The 16,660-nt window shown below is 40.5% G+C and overlaps 1 protein-coding gene across 1 annotated transcript in view; it reads right to left on the bottom strand.

Moving 5' to 3' along the window:
- The window catches only part of LOC109912959 (L3MBTL histone methyl-lysine binding protein 3), a 135,833-nt gene that overhangs the window by 80,174 nt on the left and 38,999 nt on the right, over positions 1-16,660 (bottom strand). The window contains exons 6-9 of the mRNA XM_048597043.1: positions 9,013-9,112; positions 7,867-7,961; positions 5,082-5,186; positions 2,340-2,475 (exon numbers count right to left, since the gene is read on the bottom strand). Coding sequence (XP_048453000.1) covers positions 2,340-2,475; positions 5,082-5,186; positions 7,867-7,961; positions 9,013-9,112 — 436 coding nt within the window. The remainder of the gene's footprint in view (positions 1-2,339; positions 2,476-5,081; positions 5,187-7,866; positions 7,962-9,012; positions 9,113-16,660) is intronic.

Genomic DNA, 16,660 nt, shown 5'->3' with positions numbered 1-16,660 from the left:
TTTCAAAAACAAATCAAATTAAAGTTTGAGAAGATTTGTACCTCAGGTATTGGATGAGGTTGTAGACTTGCTCACCGAGCCAGTGTGTTTGGTTGCAAACATTTCGTCACCCTGCTAGGTAACATCATCAGTGCGCCTCTGGTGAAGTGTCGGTGTTCTGTCCTGCTTGTTATTTATACGCCTCAGTTTGCTGGGGTGGTTGATATTACTTCCGGTCCTGTTTCTCAGTGGTTTGTACACAGGGTCTAATTCAATGTGTTTGTTGATAGAGTTCCGGTTGGAATACCAGGCCTCCAGGAATTCCCTGGTGTCTCTCTGTTTGGCTTGTGCTATTATCGATGTGTTGTCCCAGTCGTATTCGTGTCCCTCATTGTCGGTGTGTAGTGAGACAAGTGAGAATTGGTCGTGTCTCTTGGTGGCTAGTTGGTGTTCGTGTATCCGTATTGTCAATTTTCTTCCGGTTTGGCCAATGAAGTGTTTCTCACAGACCTTGCGTGGTATTTTGTATATTATACCAGTTTTGCTGGTTTTGGGTATGGGATCCGTTACATCCATCAGTAGCTGTTGTCGGGTGGTTTGTGGGTTACTCTGATACCTAGGGGTATGCGTAGTCATGTGGTTATCTCTGAAATGTCCTTGATGTACGGTAGGGTGATAAGCGATTCTGATCGTGTTGTGTCTTCCTGTTATGGTCTGTCTCAGAGGTAACGGCGGATTGCGCTTTTCGGGTATCCATTCCATTTGAAGACTCTGTATACGTGTTCCTGTTCAGCTTTGCATAGTCCCAGGTAGCTGCAATGTGTTGTGGCTCATTTAAATAATGTCCTGATGCAGCTCCGTTTGTGGATGTTGGGGTGTTTGCTAGTGTAATTGAGTATCTGATCTGTATGTGTGGTCTTTCTGTATACGCTAGTCTGGAGTTCCCCGTTGTTTTTGCGTTCTACCGTTATGTCCAGGAAGGGTAGTCAGTTGTTGTTCTCTTCTTCTTTCGTGAATTTTATCCAGGTAAGGGTGTTGTTTGTGTGTTGGTGGTTTTCTTCCAATTCAGTGAGTTTAATAATCACAAAGATATCATCTACATATCAGACCCACAGTTTGCGTTGTATAGTGGGGAGTGCTGTCCATTCTAACCTTTGCATTACTGCTTCTGTAATCAGTCCTGATACTGGGAATCCCATTGTTGTTTCGTTGATTTGTTTGTATATGTTATCATTGAAGGTGAAGTAGGATGTGAGGCACAGATCTAGTAGTTTCAAAGTGGTGTCCTTATTGATGTTGGTGTCCTCGGTTGCCCACCTACTTGATTCATCTAGCAGTGTGGCAATTGTTTCTTTGGCTGGGTCAATGTTTATGGATGTAAATTGTGCTGTTACGTCGAAAGAAATAATCACCTCATCCTCATCTATCCCGGTGTCCTTGATGATGTTGAAGAATTGTTGGGATGAGTAAATGGAGTGGGTAGTGTTGTCCACTAAGTATTTTAATTTCTGTTGTAGTTCCTTGGCAAATCTACATGTTGATGTACCTGACAGTGAGACAATGGGTCTGAAAGGGACCTCCTGTTTGTGTACCTTTGGAGAGTCTGTAGAATCAGGGTGTGTTGGATCCCTCTGGCTTCATTTTTTGGTAGTCTGTCTTGCTGATGTCTGAGTCGTGTAATTTCTTCACGGTCATTGCGGACAGGACACAGATGCTTCACCGGAGGCACACTGACAATGTTACCTAGGAGGGTGACAAAACATTTGCAACCAAACCCACTGGGTTGGCAAGTATGTCTACAACCTCAAGGAATCAAATTTATGGCATTTAAAAACTAATCAAACTGCTTATGTTTGGTCCAGTAAAAAAGATTAACAATATTACAAAAAAAAGTGTAGCCATTTGTGACAAACTTGTGTAAGCATTCCACCAATCCAGTCAGATTAAAAATAAAGTACGTTTTAATACAGTTTTAACGCTGTGATAGGGATGAAACAGATGGTATTTCCTTGACTTTGTATGTTCATATATGCTACATGGCTCAAGATTAAACACAGCTCTGGAGAAGAAAAGCAAACATTCATGACCAATGATTTATTGCTCTTCACTGTCATTCCATATTACCTATTTAAATGTGTTTCACTGCACATCTACTTGTTGGGTATGAAACAGTCAGGCTAAACTTCTATCGGAAAGAGAAGCGAATGCTAGTATTTGTTTAGGGTGACCTCTGCAGCCTAATTTAACGTAGTCAATGATACCTTTCCCCATGTCTGACATCAATTTTAGTGATCCCTTTTCAAAAGAAAGGCTTGTGAATAATCAATGCCAACTTTTCTGAAAATAGCTTTGGAACTTACCTTTGGGAGGGTGAAGCTTATGTCCAGTTTTCTCACACCATCCCACTGGGTGGATATCCGACGAGTCAGCATTTACCCAGAAGTCATAGCAATCAGAGTATTTGTCAAAGTGGAGCCTTATTCTGTAGCCACAAACCTGTAAGGTGAGCTTATTGTAAATCTCATATTCAGCATCTCAGAAATTTATCAAGTTTGCTTTCCTTATAAATTGAAATTACATCAAATTGTAAAACAGTGCAATCATAGTGACAGGATAGGAGGGGAAAGGATTTTGGAATGCAACTCTGATACATAAAGTTTCCAACTATTTGTCCTAAATTGCAAAGCACCGTGAAGTCAGGTACTTTGACAGACTATAATCCCAGTCCTGCACTAATGTCAGCAAAGAAATTGTAACTGATAGAATTAGACCACCCAACAAAAATTTCAATAGTTTCACCTCCTGTCCCAAAGCAAAATACAACTATGATAAAAGTATACTTTACTATTCAGTACTGAATACAACAGTGCACATAACATGAACTTGCTACTTTCTAAATAGAATTCAGTGAGATAGTGGAATGGCAATGGAAGAGCGTTTTTTTTAAAACAATATATGCCCAGTTATTGCAAAAATAGCCTGCCTACAACCCATCTCTCCATCCAATCCCTTCAATCCATAACCAAAACTGCTCCAAACTTTAAAGCTTTTGATGCATCTGAAAATACCACTAATGGTGTATACATGCACCCACATTATGCTAATATTCCCAAGCTCAGGTTTTTAAAGTATGGCAAGCAGTGAAACAATCAAATGGGTTAGAATCTCTGCCCCCATCCGAGCTCCGAAGCCATTGCATTTCCAGATATTTCAATGCCTTCTCTTTTATTTACAGTAGGATCTTACCTGGAAATTTGTGTACAAATTTTTAAAAACTATATTGCATGTCCTCTGATTCTGCCATCTGCAGATGCTCAGCATGTCAATGCTTCCTTTTTTCATGCACACGTTCTGTCAAGGTTATACCAATACCTCTCAGACCTCCATATCCTTTGGGAACTGATGGAGTTCTGTGCTTCTAGAACCAAAACCCCTCCATGCTGCAGTCAAGCTTAGCCCAGTTGAATCTCAGACTCAGACCTGGGACTGTTGCTTCATTTCTGTTACATGCTACAAGCTCAGTCTTGGGCTCCAATTTACCGGCTACAAATCAGCTTTAGGCTTCCGGCTCCAAACTCAGCAGCTATCTCAGTCAGCCGGACAGTTCAAAATCAGGTTCAGGCTGGTAGAATTAAAGATGTTCTGATTTCAATCCCAAATTGTTCAGCTTTAATTGTAAAATTATGCTCTTTTGCTTTCTTGATTCCCAAGAGAACTTTTTTCTTATATCTAATAAAATGCTTTTATATGGGAGACTTTAAATATTTCATTCAGATCACTGTTCAATTTCCCATACTTAAAGAAATACCTGATAAATTTTTGCAGTCCACCCTTACAAGTTAACCTTTAAAAACTCTGGTTATGTATCAAAAATAATCTATTCCCATTCCCTTTGGCAAGGAGGTGAAGTACCATAGATTTAGTTTAAATAATTGAAACTTTTGTTTTTAGGAATACATGTATTGGCAACAATCAAATTTGTTTTTATTAAAAAAAAAGCAACTGATTTCTGCATTAGTTGGGCTTTTGCTGTTGAGTCAAAAACGTTTTTGGTTTTAATTTAAACAAAGGTATTTAATTAAATAAATGTTAGGTATAGAAGAAGGTCAGATCAGTCCCTCTGATCTGGCCTGTCATTTGATTAGATCATGGATAATTTACACCTTGAGTTACCCACCATGGTTGCGTAAAGCTTAAGACGACTGACCAGAAACCTATCAATCTCAGTTTTGAAATTTTCAATGAACCTAGTTGCAAAGGAATCCCTGTAAGTGTAGAAAGAGGCCATTTAGCCCATCAAGTCTCCACCAGCCTTCTGAACATCATCCCACCCAGACCCACCCCCACCCCACTCCCAATTCTAACCCCATTACCCCGCATTTACCAGGGTCAATCCACCTAACCTGCACAGCTTTGGAGAATGGGAGGAAGCCTGAAAACCTGGCAGAAACCCATGCAGACACATTAATTAATTACTATTTGCAAACAAACAGACTCCTCAACTGGGATGGACTTCCATCTGCATTATCTAAACAAGCAATATTCAGCAACAATGGAGATCAGAAACTGCAGTCAATGGACATTAGATGCTATGTTACACTTGAAAAAAAGACCCAAAAGTTGGAATATGGCAGACATATACACCACTGCAACATAACCCTCTACAGGTTTTTAATCTCCAAAACTAACAACTTTTGAAAATAAGATTCCAGAAACGTTAAGAGCTCTAGAAAATATGTTGATGCCCTCAAGCTAGTTTTAGGATTTATATTTTCTATTTCTATGGTAGACAAATTTATAAAGGGATTATTGCCTGTAGCTGTATCAAATAGCAAAACGGGTTGAAATAGAGAAATTTATTGAAGATTTGTTTCCAAGCTGTAATATCCACAAATCACTAACATGCCTATCATTAATGTTTAAAAATAACAAATCTGCAGATAGCAAACATGTGACAGGACCAAACTGCAATGGAAATGCAGCACCACAGATGTGTTGAAAGTGGATCTTCTGGTTAATTCCAGTTATCTCCTCTGCTACGTCTGTAAATACGCTTACATATTTCTAGCTACTCTATCAATAGATACTGTTTAAAGACAAACCTCAGCCACACTAAGAACGCAATACATGGACGGATGTTCGGGGTCAATCCCTTCCAGCTTCATTCCAACTTTAAATCCATTTTTGCTCTGTGGAAATGACTGGCACTAGAATAAAATGAAATGCATGATTACGTCAAAATTATTCTTTACCTCCGTGTTTTATTTTATGCTGGATGATGTAAGCAGAGGAGAGTCTGTTAGCAGCGATCAGGTATTGTACAAGTCAAAAATTGTAAAACCTTGCATTGCACTTCACAGGAGCACAATCTAATTAAATGTAGCACCAATCAAATATTAGAACAGATGTCCATAACCTTGATCATGAAGTTCCCTAGGGACCTAGGATACCCTTGTTCACGTCACTGAAAGCAGTTGCAGCAAACAATTCAAAAGAATGTCAGCAGTTACTAAAATCGGCTTAGGCACAGGAGCAAAATAAGTCTTGTTTCAGTTGTATAGATCACACCTGGAGAATTGTATGCTGGGCCCCTTGTCCAACGACGGATATATTTGTCATGGGAGAGTGCAGCAGAAGTTCACCAGACTGATTCCTGGGAAGGTTGGATTGTTGTGGGAGAAGAGGTTGTACAAAATTCTTAAAAGGGATAGTGAGAATAATTGCAGAAAAGATGTAAAACCAGGAGACACAGGCTTAGATTAAAAGACAAGCCAGGTAGGACTGAGTTTCTTCATTCCGAGGTTGGTGAATCTTGAAAATGTTGTAGCCTAGAGGGGTTTGGAGGCCCATAGCTCAATCCTACCCATTTTTGACAAAGTGCTAGCTGCAGCGAGATTTTTGGCAGATTTTTCACTGTAAGGCCCAGTGCAGTCTCCTGGTATATCTCAACAAATCCACCTCAGTAACTACCTATTCCGACCTAATGGCATCCCTCTGATTCCAGCCCCTTCTTACTGTGTACCATTCCAGAAAAAACGCACTACTCGCTGAATATCCCAGAATTAACCAGCATCCCCAGTGCTGACACCATCTTTAAAAGCCATTGTGCATCTGGTTAAGCACTGTCAGTCTGCTGCTGCCTTGCATGCTTCCTGACTTTTGCCCCCGATATGGGGAAATTGGTGCTAAGTTTTGCAGAGAAGGATGTGGAGGCCCTGCTGGACAGAGTGGTGCGCAGGTAGGACCTTCCCTTACTCCAGGACCAGGAGTGGAGGCCAGGACGCTAGATCATGGGAGCCTGGTCTGAGGTTGCCACCCAGGTCAGCTCAGTCTCAGCAGTCTGGAAGAACGCGCACTGCTGTAAGAAAGACACTGACCTTCTTCACTACACAATTGTAAGTGCCACCGTCTCTTCTATAATACCTGTCGTGCACAGGTTATCTCCCACTAAGGCTCATGTTCTTGCCATTCTCACGTTCTTGCCATTCTCACATACATCTGCAATATCATCTGCCACTTGCTATCACCCATCACAAACCCCGAATTCACCACACGCCCTCGTGATGCCCACTCACTTGGGCCACCTGCACCAAAACTAACAACTGTACTAACCACTGTCATCTCCCACAATACCTACCTCGGTCTCAAACCAGGAGGAAAACAAACGATAAATAGGGCAGAAAAGTCAAGACAGGTACTGGGCTGTCTAACATTCAGCTCCACACGTGGAGGCATCTGTTCCAAAGCAGCTTACTGACCGTATCCAAGCCCCTGCATGGGCATCAGAAGCTGCCTTCGACCTACTACGCTGGGAGAGGCCCCTGCCCTATCCAGTCAGTGAAGAGTCCAGAGTTACAGCCATATTCAGATCGTGAGCTAGGAGGATCTCCCTTAGCGTAAAGTATCCCTGAAGAAATATTACAATGCTAGCTGCCAGTGCAGTCCATGGAGCAACATTAATGTAGAGAAACATACTTTTAAGTGGATCAGAGATACGTCGTTAAGGTTGTTACAGGCTGATTCTTAGAAGACATCAATATTCATGGACACAGGGTGCGTGTGGCCAGTACCCATTTAGCATGTCCTGAAATATTAGTGTCTGATGTCCATCATGGACCTTTTTTAGAGCAAGCAGTGAGCTGAAGTCACCATGTATGTACTTTAACTCCATACTGAGAATCCTTGACATCTCACTTGTTCGGCGTGTTGGGCAAGATACATAGCTGAATATTAATGAAGCAAGCTGTGGCATTAATAAAGCATTTAGAAGCTTGCCACTGCCTTGCAAGAATCTCTCATTTCTTGGTAAATGCATAAAAGATGCAGCTAGTTGCTCATGACGTCGAGTTAGGCCTTGTACGATCTTGCCACAAACTCTACTAGCCCAACTAATGGAGGCCTCAGTCATTAAGTTAAGTTCAAGACAAAGACTGATAGTTCTCTAGTCATGAGTAACGTTAAGGAATATGGGGATAGCTTGAGAATTTGCTGGTTAGGTATAAGATCAGCGACAATCTAGAATTGCAGAGCAGACTTGAGGGGCTGAATGCAGTACTTCTGCTCCTATGTTCCTATTGGTTCCAAAACCATGAACATTTTTGAGCATTTTTTATTGCGAGAGCAGGAACCTTTACATTTTTGCATACCAATACAGAGAGTGTGTAATGAAATTGGCCTGGAGGTTGGGAGCTACTCATGCCTGTATATTGTTATGTATCCATAAATAGTTTATTTTAATGGATGCACTCGTACATGAAGCCCACAAAATCGTAGGGCACGTATTCAGGATGGAGAATGTGCAGACATAGGTGTACAATTTTACAAATAACATGCACACACATTCTCAGAGATGTCACTGATTCAACAGTTAGATACCTAGAAACTAACCTCTTTAAAAAGTTTAGTCGGTGCCACAACAGCTTTTTCCTCTTCCAAATATGAGGCCCAACACCAAGCTTTTCTCTTTCCACCAAAGGTTAAAGCTGCAGGAAATGACAAAGAACACAAGTTTAGCACACTTGACATTTTTAACAAGCTTCACAAATTCTTCACAATAGAAATTGAACTACATGACAACTACTTTTAAATAGTTAATAAAGAAGCATACACTATTGTCTGCCATAAGAGTCACATCATCGTCTACTGACAGATATCACACAGTTCTAGGTTCAACCTAGTCCAGTGTTTCCTTTATCACTCCTCCCGTTTACCCATGCACTCTCCATACAAGGGACTACTTAGCACACAGTGTTCCATATAGTACCTCAGACAAAAACCAGCAAATGTGGGTCATAAAATGGGTAAATTTTAATTTACTAGACAGGGTATAACTTCTGCTTTTATACTTCACCTCATTTTATTACATAAGATAGGGTGCAAAACCTGTACCCGACCCAATCCTGTGGTTCTCCAATCTAGTGAATACTATCTGAATACCAGATCTGAACTCAGGTTACTTGACTGACAGTCTAATGATTCCTTCACAAGGGTTTAATGGCCCAAAAAAGTTTCATATTTCTAAAACTGCTCTATTGCCAGATATTATTAAATCTCTGGCACTGACTTTTCAGTTTTTGTGTGGCAGAGGTAAGACTCATTTCAATTTTAAACTTCCTTCTCAAAAAAGCCACATATCCACATTGAGAGCTAGTACAATTAAGGTTATAAACTGCTTGTACACAACACTACAAATTTGTTACCAATTTAGATTTACTAACTTAAAAACAGCAAGGAATTTTTTTTTTTTAAATTACTACTCTTCCTTTTTGCTACTTTCCTTCAGTTACTGTTAATTTTAAAAAAGGCTCACTGGGCTCGAGACATTAACTATTTTCTCTTCACAGATGCTGCCCAATCTACTGAGTTTCTCCAGCAATCTCTGTTTTTGTTTTATACAGTCTTTGTTCAACTTACAGCTTCACTTACAAACCAAATTCATTTTGATTACAAAGTATAAACCTCAAGAAACAGCAGTGGTAATAAGTTAAATTACCAATTTCTTCTTGTGCGTTATTTTGTTTTATAACAACTTACTTTGCTTCAGTAATCCAGAATCGCCTTTTCTTTTTCTCCGTGCTCGGACATGGTTGTTCTGAGTTATTTTCAGCACCTTCAGCTCCCCTTGTTTTTCTTCCTAAATTACATCAATAATATTCTGTTCAACCAGTCTCAAAATTATACTTTCCAAGCCAAAGGATGTAGTAAGGTTCAAGCAATCTTAAATGACATGCCCACTGGTAAACAGAGTATCATCCTACTTAACCCACAATCTGAACCATACTCAGGAACCAGGGGCAAAAAAAAACTCAAATCAAGAGAAAGTTTTATTTTCCAACTCATTCTTGGATAAAGAGTTCATCTTATGAAGAAATTTTGCACAGGTTGGGCCTGCATTCATTGGAGTTTAGAAGAATGATAGGTCATCTTATTGAAACAAAATTATGAAGGGGGTTGACAGCGATAAGAACTGGGAGGACACTTCTTCATGTGGAGAGACTAAACTGGAGGACGGTTTAAATAGTCTCTTCTTTAACACAAGTGAAATTTGTTTGCTCACTGAGGGTCGTTAGTGTAGATTCTCTTCCCTAGGAAACATTGAAGGCTGGGTCATTGAAATTGTTCAAGGCTGAGTCAGACAGCTTCGCAACAAACAAGAGACAGTCCAGGTTAATCAGTAATGGGGCAAACAAAGGAGTTGAGACCACAACCAGATACAGCAGTCCTATTGAAAGGCGGAGCAAACTCGTAGGCCTGAATGGCCTTCTTTTGCTCTGGAGTCCCAAGTTGCTAACCTTTGACCACATTCTTTTTAGTCAAGCTCAGTCAGAGGCATCAAAGCATTCCTCCCACAAACACCATATAATCAAAATACTGAATGGCCCCAGTTCTTAGGCTGTCATTCAGTACCACAGTAGAATTCACCTTCAGCAGTCAAAAACCTTTTCCCCTTCCATCTGTAATAAATTTTCTCCAAACAATCTTTGACAAGCAATTCTTCAATTACTCCTATTCCCATGTTTTAGAAGAGTAGCAGGAATCAAGAATACCAATGGAAACAAGCAAAGAGTCCATCACCACATTCAACTTTCTCATCTGTTCATTCATATTTATCTTTATTTCCCACGTTGAAGTTTTCCTTGAAATTGAAAGTGTACAGCAGCAGAGTACTTTGAACATGTTTCAGGTAGCATCTTGATGTAAATCTGAGCTACAAATGGATGCAGCATACTCTACTTAAAGCAGCCTACTAGTGTCTTTAAAGACACCGTAGCAGGCAAAGCAGAAATTCGATGCGGCAAGTATCTTCCAGTCAGTCGCCATCCCATCCGTGCTCACTCACCCCAACAATTATTATTTGTGCCCTTTCACTACAGATTAAAGTGTGAATTGGTTGCAGAGCAGATCTGTAAGAATTTCATCCATCCTAAACAGTGAAGTGCCTTTGAGTACTGTCTCAGTCTTTGCAACTTATAGGCATCAAACAAATATTTGGTCACAAATAGGCTCGCAAACAGCTCCAGACTCTCATCAAGGATTCCACCAAGCCACATAATTGCCGAATCTGCCCATTCACTCAGTCTGCTTGTACTCCAAATCACACAATGGCTTCATAGCATACACACATATACTTTTTCTAAAATTGTCTATCAATAAGTAAGACATACACGTTCAACTTTGTTAATAACCCTTAATTTTTCTTTGTCAATGGAATATCTTTCAATTCAGTTCCTGCAAGTCACCGATGATACAAATAGAAATTCAAAAAGCTGCTTAAGATAAAATGCTTTTCAGCTGCATTTTTAAAGAACAGCATGAATTAGATTTCAATATTAGGGATTTTCTTTTAAAGAATATGTAGGCCTACCTATAATGTTTTCTCAACTTTAAACTGGACCTGGCTGCAATTCTGCCAAATCCATTTATAAGATTACGTATTCATTATAACTGTTAATCAAAGGGCAAAGAAGTTTGCAAGACTATCAATGTAATTTCTCTTTTGATTTTTGAAATGGATGATGCTCAAAAGCCTTTTCCTCATCCCTCTGCAACAAATTTTCTCCAAACAATTTTTAACAAGCATTTCTTCAATTACTCTAATTCACCAATTCTCCATCACCACATTCAACTTTTTCATACGTTCATTCATATTTATCTTTATTTCCCATGTTGAAGTTTTCTTGGAAATTGAATGTGTGCAGCAACAGAGCTCTTTGAGCATGTTTCACATAACATAATGCACACTTATGGAAGTGGACACATTTCAAATCGCCTCATACAGTTCCATATCATTTGATAATAAAGCTGTGTTCAGTTTTGTTAACAAACATCTCTAATACGTTACTCTCTTTAGGAAGCTGCGGCAGTAACAAGTTAATACAAGAAAGGGTGCTCAAAGTTGACTGATAAAGAGGTAAAGTCAACTTTAATGATTGAAGGCCAGCATCAATTTGCAATTATAAATGCAATCTTTGATACACAGTACCAGGAAGTTCAGCAGCAATGCCAAGATTTTAAAAAGTCATGATAAATAATTACTTTGAAATCCTAACTGCACAGTTCCAAAGGCATAGTGTAAACATGACCAAGTTTTTTTTGGGAAGGGGTGTGATTGGGGGTGGGGATTAAGAGGATTGCTGTTTTATTTATGATACACATCCTGACACAGTGATTTGAATTTGATCTTGTCAATACCTAACTAAATATTTAACCAGTAGTTATGATCGGGTTTTACAATTAAAATACAATGCTACGTTCAAAGTTGAAATCAATGCATTTATTTATTTCATCAGTTATGTGTTGTATGCATGTTACTATTGTCATTTGCTATGTTATTCATCTTTATGGAATAAGTGACTGTGTTCCAGGGTTTCAATGACACCCTGTTGAGGTTCACGCTTTAGAGCTGCTTCGTTTGTATATTGTGAAGGCCCCAACGTTCAAGTCAATCATGTCCAGTAATGCAATTGATAGCACATGTCCTGCTTGTTTTCTGACTCTTCTACTACCTCTTAAATAGAAACTCCTGATGGCCAGTATGTGCTGTCAGCTTGATAATCAACTACAGTGGTCATTTAACTGATTCTGGGCACAGCTTCAATATGGCTACTGAAGTGTATGAAAGCAAAAGTTTGGCTAACTGTTCAGTAATTGAATCCTGTTTCTGGGATACATGGTGTGTTCACCCAGCACCTTGAAGGCTGCCAAGACAGAATTGCCTATCAGCATGATCCTGACCCCTGACAGCTGTAACAAGGTTATTTATTGACTTGATCAAATAAAGTGAAAATTAAGAAAATGTTCAGCTACTAGCTATTACTCGTTGCTTTCTCGCACAGAATCATAATCCAATCAGCCTTACTTTCCCCTCTATTTCTTGCAACACCAGAACAAGTGTGACGATTGTAACTGGTAGAACAAAATCAGGGATAGAGTTAAAGATTATTGTTAGTTTAATGAGGTTAAACCGAAAGGAGACAAGGCTAATAAGCAGTAAGCAGCTTAGCCAAATAGGGTCAATTCTCTAATGAAACAGGGCACCTTTTAATGCAAGTGTAGGAAATGCTATATCTGCCCTTTACCTCCTCTTTCCTTACTGTCAAAGCCACAAATTCTCCACCCAGGTAAAATGTAATGTTGTTGTACTTCTTTCAACTTACTATATTAAATTCACTGCTCGTTGGGTGTCTGTTTTGTGAACCACCTCAGTCCACAAGCTTTGATTACCTATTGTCATTTTCATTCCACATCTCATGCTGACATCTTTGCCCTCGGCCTATGCACTATTCCAGTGAAACTCAACAGAATCTCAAGAAACAAAGTTTCATCGGTCGATTAACCATTTTATAGCCATCTGGAATTGCTGAGTTCAACAATTTCAAAGCGCAACCACTGCCCCATTTTGTAACGTTTTCTTTGCAAGTTTTACTCTAAAATTTCTTGTTTCTCCTTTCATTTCTCGCTTCCTTGTTTTTTAATTATTTATTGGGCTGTGGGTGTTGCTGGTAGACAAGCATTTATTGTCCATCCCTATTCACCCAGAGGATAGTTAAGAGTCAACTACATTGCTATGGATCTTGAGTCACATGTAGGCCAGACCAGGAAAGAACAGCAGACTTCCTTCCCTGAAGGACCTTAGTCAACCAGATGGATTTTTATAACAATCGACAATGGTTATAGGGTCACCATTTGACCGGCTTTTTATCCCAAATTTTTACTGAATTGTTAATACATTTATTCATTCTAGCTGGGCCAGCACTTATTACCCATCCCTAGTTGCCCTTGACAAGGTGTTTTTGAGCTGTCTTCTTGAACTGCTGCTGCCTATAAAGAGCCACAATGCATGATTTTGATTCAGCAACACTGAAGGAACAGTATATTTTCAAGCCAGGATTCAGTGGCTTGGAGGGGAACATACAGGTGATAGCATTCCTGTGTATCTACTGTCCTTGTCATTCTGGATGGCACAGGTTATGGAAAGTGCTGTCTAGGGAGCCTTGGTGAATTTTTGCATAGCATCTTGCTGATGGTACACACTGCTGTTGCTTTTAGTAGAGTGAATGGATCATAAAATTCACAGAAATTCAGAATCACAGAATTATTATGGTGCAGGAGGAGGCCATTTGGTCCATTGTGCCTGCACTAGCTTTATTAGCCAGTGCTAATCTTCTGCCATTTCCCCATCTCCCTGCACACTATTACTATCCAATCAACCATGCAGTACCCTCTTGAATGCCTCAACTGATCCTGGTTCCACTACATTTCTGGGCAGTATATTTCATACCCTAACTACTAACTGTTTTGCTCTATTAATAAGTTTTGCTCTTCACATCACCATTTCTTCTTCTGCACATCACTTTAAATCTATGCCATCTCGTTCTTGTTCCTGTTACAAATGAAAACTGCTTCACCCTATCTACTCTGTTCAGCTGCTCAAGATTTTGAAAAAAAAAAATCAATTCAATCTCTTCACAGCATGTTTGTAGATGTGTTGCCAATCAAAGAGGCTGCTTTGACCTGGATAGTGTCAGGCTAGTTGAATATCAGTGGAGCTGCACAGTGGGGAGTATTCCAGCATAGTCCTGACTTATTCCTGGTTGATGTTGGACAAGCTTTGGGAGTCAGGTGGTGAATTATTGACTGTAGAACTCCTAACCTTTGACCTGCTCCTGTCGCTAATATATGTGTATTGCTAGTTCAGTTCAGTTCCTAATCAACACTAATCCCCAGAATGTTGATGGCGGGGAAATTTAGTAATGGTAACGCCATTGAATGTGAAGGGACAAATGGTTAGATTCTCTCTTGTTGGATATGGTCATTGCCTGGCATTCATGTGGCATGAATGTTACTTGCCACATTTCAGCCCAAGTCTGGAAATCATATAGGTCTTATTGCATTTGGCCATGGACTGCTTCAATATGAGGAGTTGTGAATGGTGTTGAACATTCGGCAATCAGCAGCAAACATCCCTACTTCTGACTTTATGACAGAAAGATAGTCATTGATGAAACAGTGAAATGGTTGGGCCTAGGACACTACTCTGGGGAGCTCCTGCAGAGATGTCCAGGAGCCGAGTTGACTAACCTTCAACAAGCAAAAATCAGCTTCCTTTGTGTCAAGTATGACTGCAACCAGTGGAGTTTTTCTGATATCCATTGCTTCCCTTTCGCTCGGTCTCCCTGGCACCATGCTCGTTTGAATGCAGCCTTGATGTCAAGAGCTGTAACTCCTACCCTACCTCTGGAATTCAAGTCCTTTGTCCGTGTTTGAACCAAAGCAGGAGCCGAGTGGTTCTGGCAGAACCCAAAATGACCATTATTGAGCAGGTATTGCTAAGCCAGTGCCACTTGATAGCACTGTGATATATCTTTCATCACTATATGATGATCAAGAGTACAGTGATGGGCGGTAACTGGCTGCAGTGGATTTGTCCTGCTTTTTATGTACAGGACACACCTGGACAATTTTCCATACTGTCAGGTAGATTACCATTGTTGTAGCTGTAGTGGAACAGCTTGGCTAGGGATGCTGGAAGTTCTGAAGCCCATATTTTCAGTACTTTTGCCGGAATGTTGTCAGGGCCCATAACCTTTTGCAGTGTTCAGCATCTCCATGAGTTTCTAGGGACCTCTGGAACAAGCCAAGATGGTTGTCTACTCAGCACTTCTGGCTGAAGATTGTTGAGAATGCTTTGGTTTTATCATTTGCACGGATGTGCTGGATTCTCCCATCATGAAGGATGGGAATATTTATGGAGTCTCCTGCTCCAGTGAGTTGCTTGATTGTCCACCATCATTGACAACTTGACATGTTAGGATTGCAGAGCTTAGATATGATCCATTGATGGTGATCCCCTAGTTTGTCACTTGCTGCTTATGCCACTTGGCATGTAAGTAGGCCTATGTTGTGCAATCACAAAAACTGAACCCTTGTTTTTAGGTGCTGGTGCTGCTCCTGGCATGACCCCCTGCATTCTCCTGTTACCGCTCCAGAAAATTCTGCACCATGTTTTTATGTAACTTAGCCTCAATTTTGTTTGTTTACCCATCCCCTCACCCTCCACCTTTTGTTGGCTCAAAACCAATTACATTCTGTTTCCAGGCCTAACGAAAGGCACTGACACAAAACATTGACTATCTGTCTCCACAGATACTGCCTGACTCTCTGCGTATTTTCAGTTTTCAATTCCAATATTTTTGCTTTAAATTAGTGCTTAATTCATTTCCACTTCTATAAATACAGACTTTGAAGTTCTGCTCTACCCTTATATTGCTTTGTACTTCCCATCCGCTATCTGATGCTTCAACAAGTCCATCCATCCACACAGTCAAGCTCTTTAATTGGCAACTATCTCTGGCTCAAATTTTATTGCATGTGCGTGCCATCGAAAAATTTCAGCTTCATGTTTTGGATCCACCAAACTACAGATACTGTTGTATTATTCATAAAGAATCATGAACTAATGTATTTCCAGAGTGCCACATTCATTGTTGCACTATCAGTCAGCAGCAATCAATGTGATCGATTATACAGATTTATAGAATGTCTATGTCTAAAAGTATGATTAACTCGAACATCCAGGTACCACAACATGTAAACAAACAAAAGGCTGGAAAAACACAGCAAAACAGGTAGCATCTGGAGGAGGAGAAGTCAGCGTTTCAGGTATTACCCTTCTTCAGGAGTGGATGTGAGGGTAGGGGGAGCTGCAGATAAGGTGGCGGTGGGGGGTGGTGGGCGGTGGATGGTGGATGGTGGTACTAAAGACCATATTGGGAGCACCAGATACAGTAGACTTGATTGGAGGAGATGCAGGTGAAGCTCTGTCTCACCTGGAAGGACTGTTTCAGACCCTGGGTGGAGGTGAGGGAGGTGGTGTGTGGCGGGTGTTGCGTCTGTTACGGTTACAGGGTAGGTTGGACTGGTTGGTGGGGAGTGTGGTGCAAACTAAGGAGTGGTGAAGGGAATGGTCCTTGCGGAAGGCAGAGAGGGGAGGGGAGTGGAAGATGTTCCAGGTGGTGGGGTCTAATTGGAGTTGGCGGAAGTGTTTGATGATGATACATTGGATTTGCTGGTGGGGTGGAAAGTGAGGACAAGGGAGACCCTTTCTTTATGTTTGGAGCGGGGCGCTTAGAACTGAACGGAGGTGGTGTGGTGGAGGGCTGTATGGATGACAGGGGGCGGG

The sequence above is a fragment of the Rhincodon typus genome, chromosome 5 (assembly GCF_021869965.1).
Source record: "Rhincodon typus isolate 14 chromosome 5, sRhiTyp1.1, whole genome shotgun sequence".
In the NCBI taxonomy this organism is placed as follows: Eukaryota; Metazoa; Chordata; class Chondrichthyes; order Orectolobiformes; family Rhincodontidae; genus Rhincodon; species Rhincodon typus.
The sequence above is the reverse complement of the archived record's forward strand: the minus strand, read 5'-3'. Positions and strand labels throughout refer to the sequence as shown.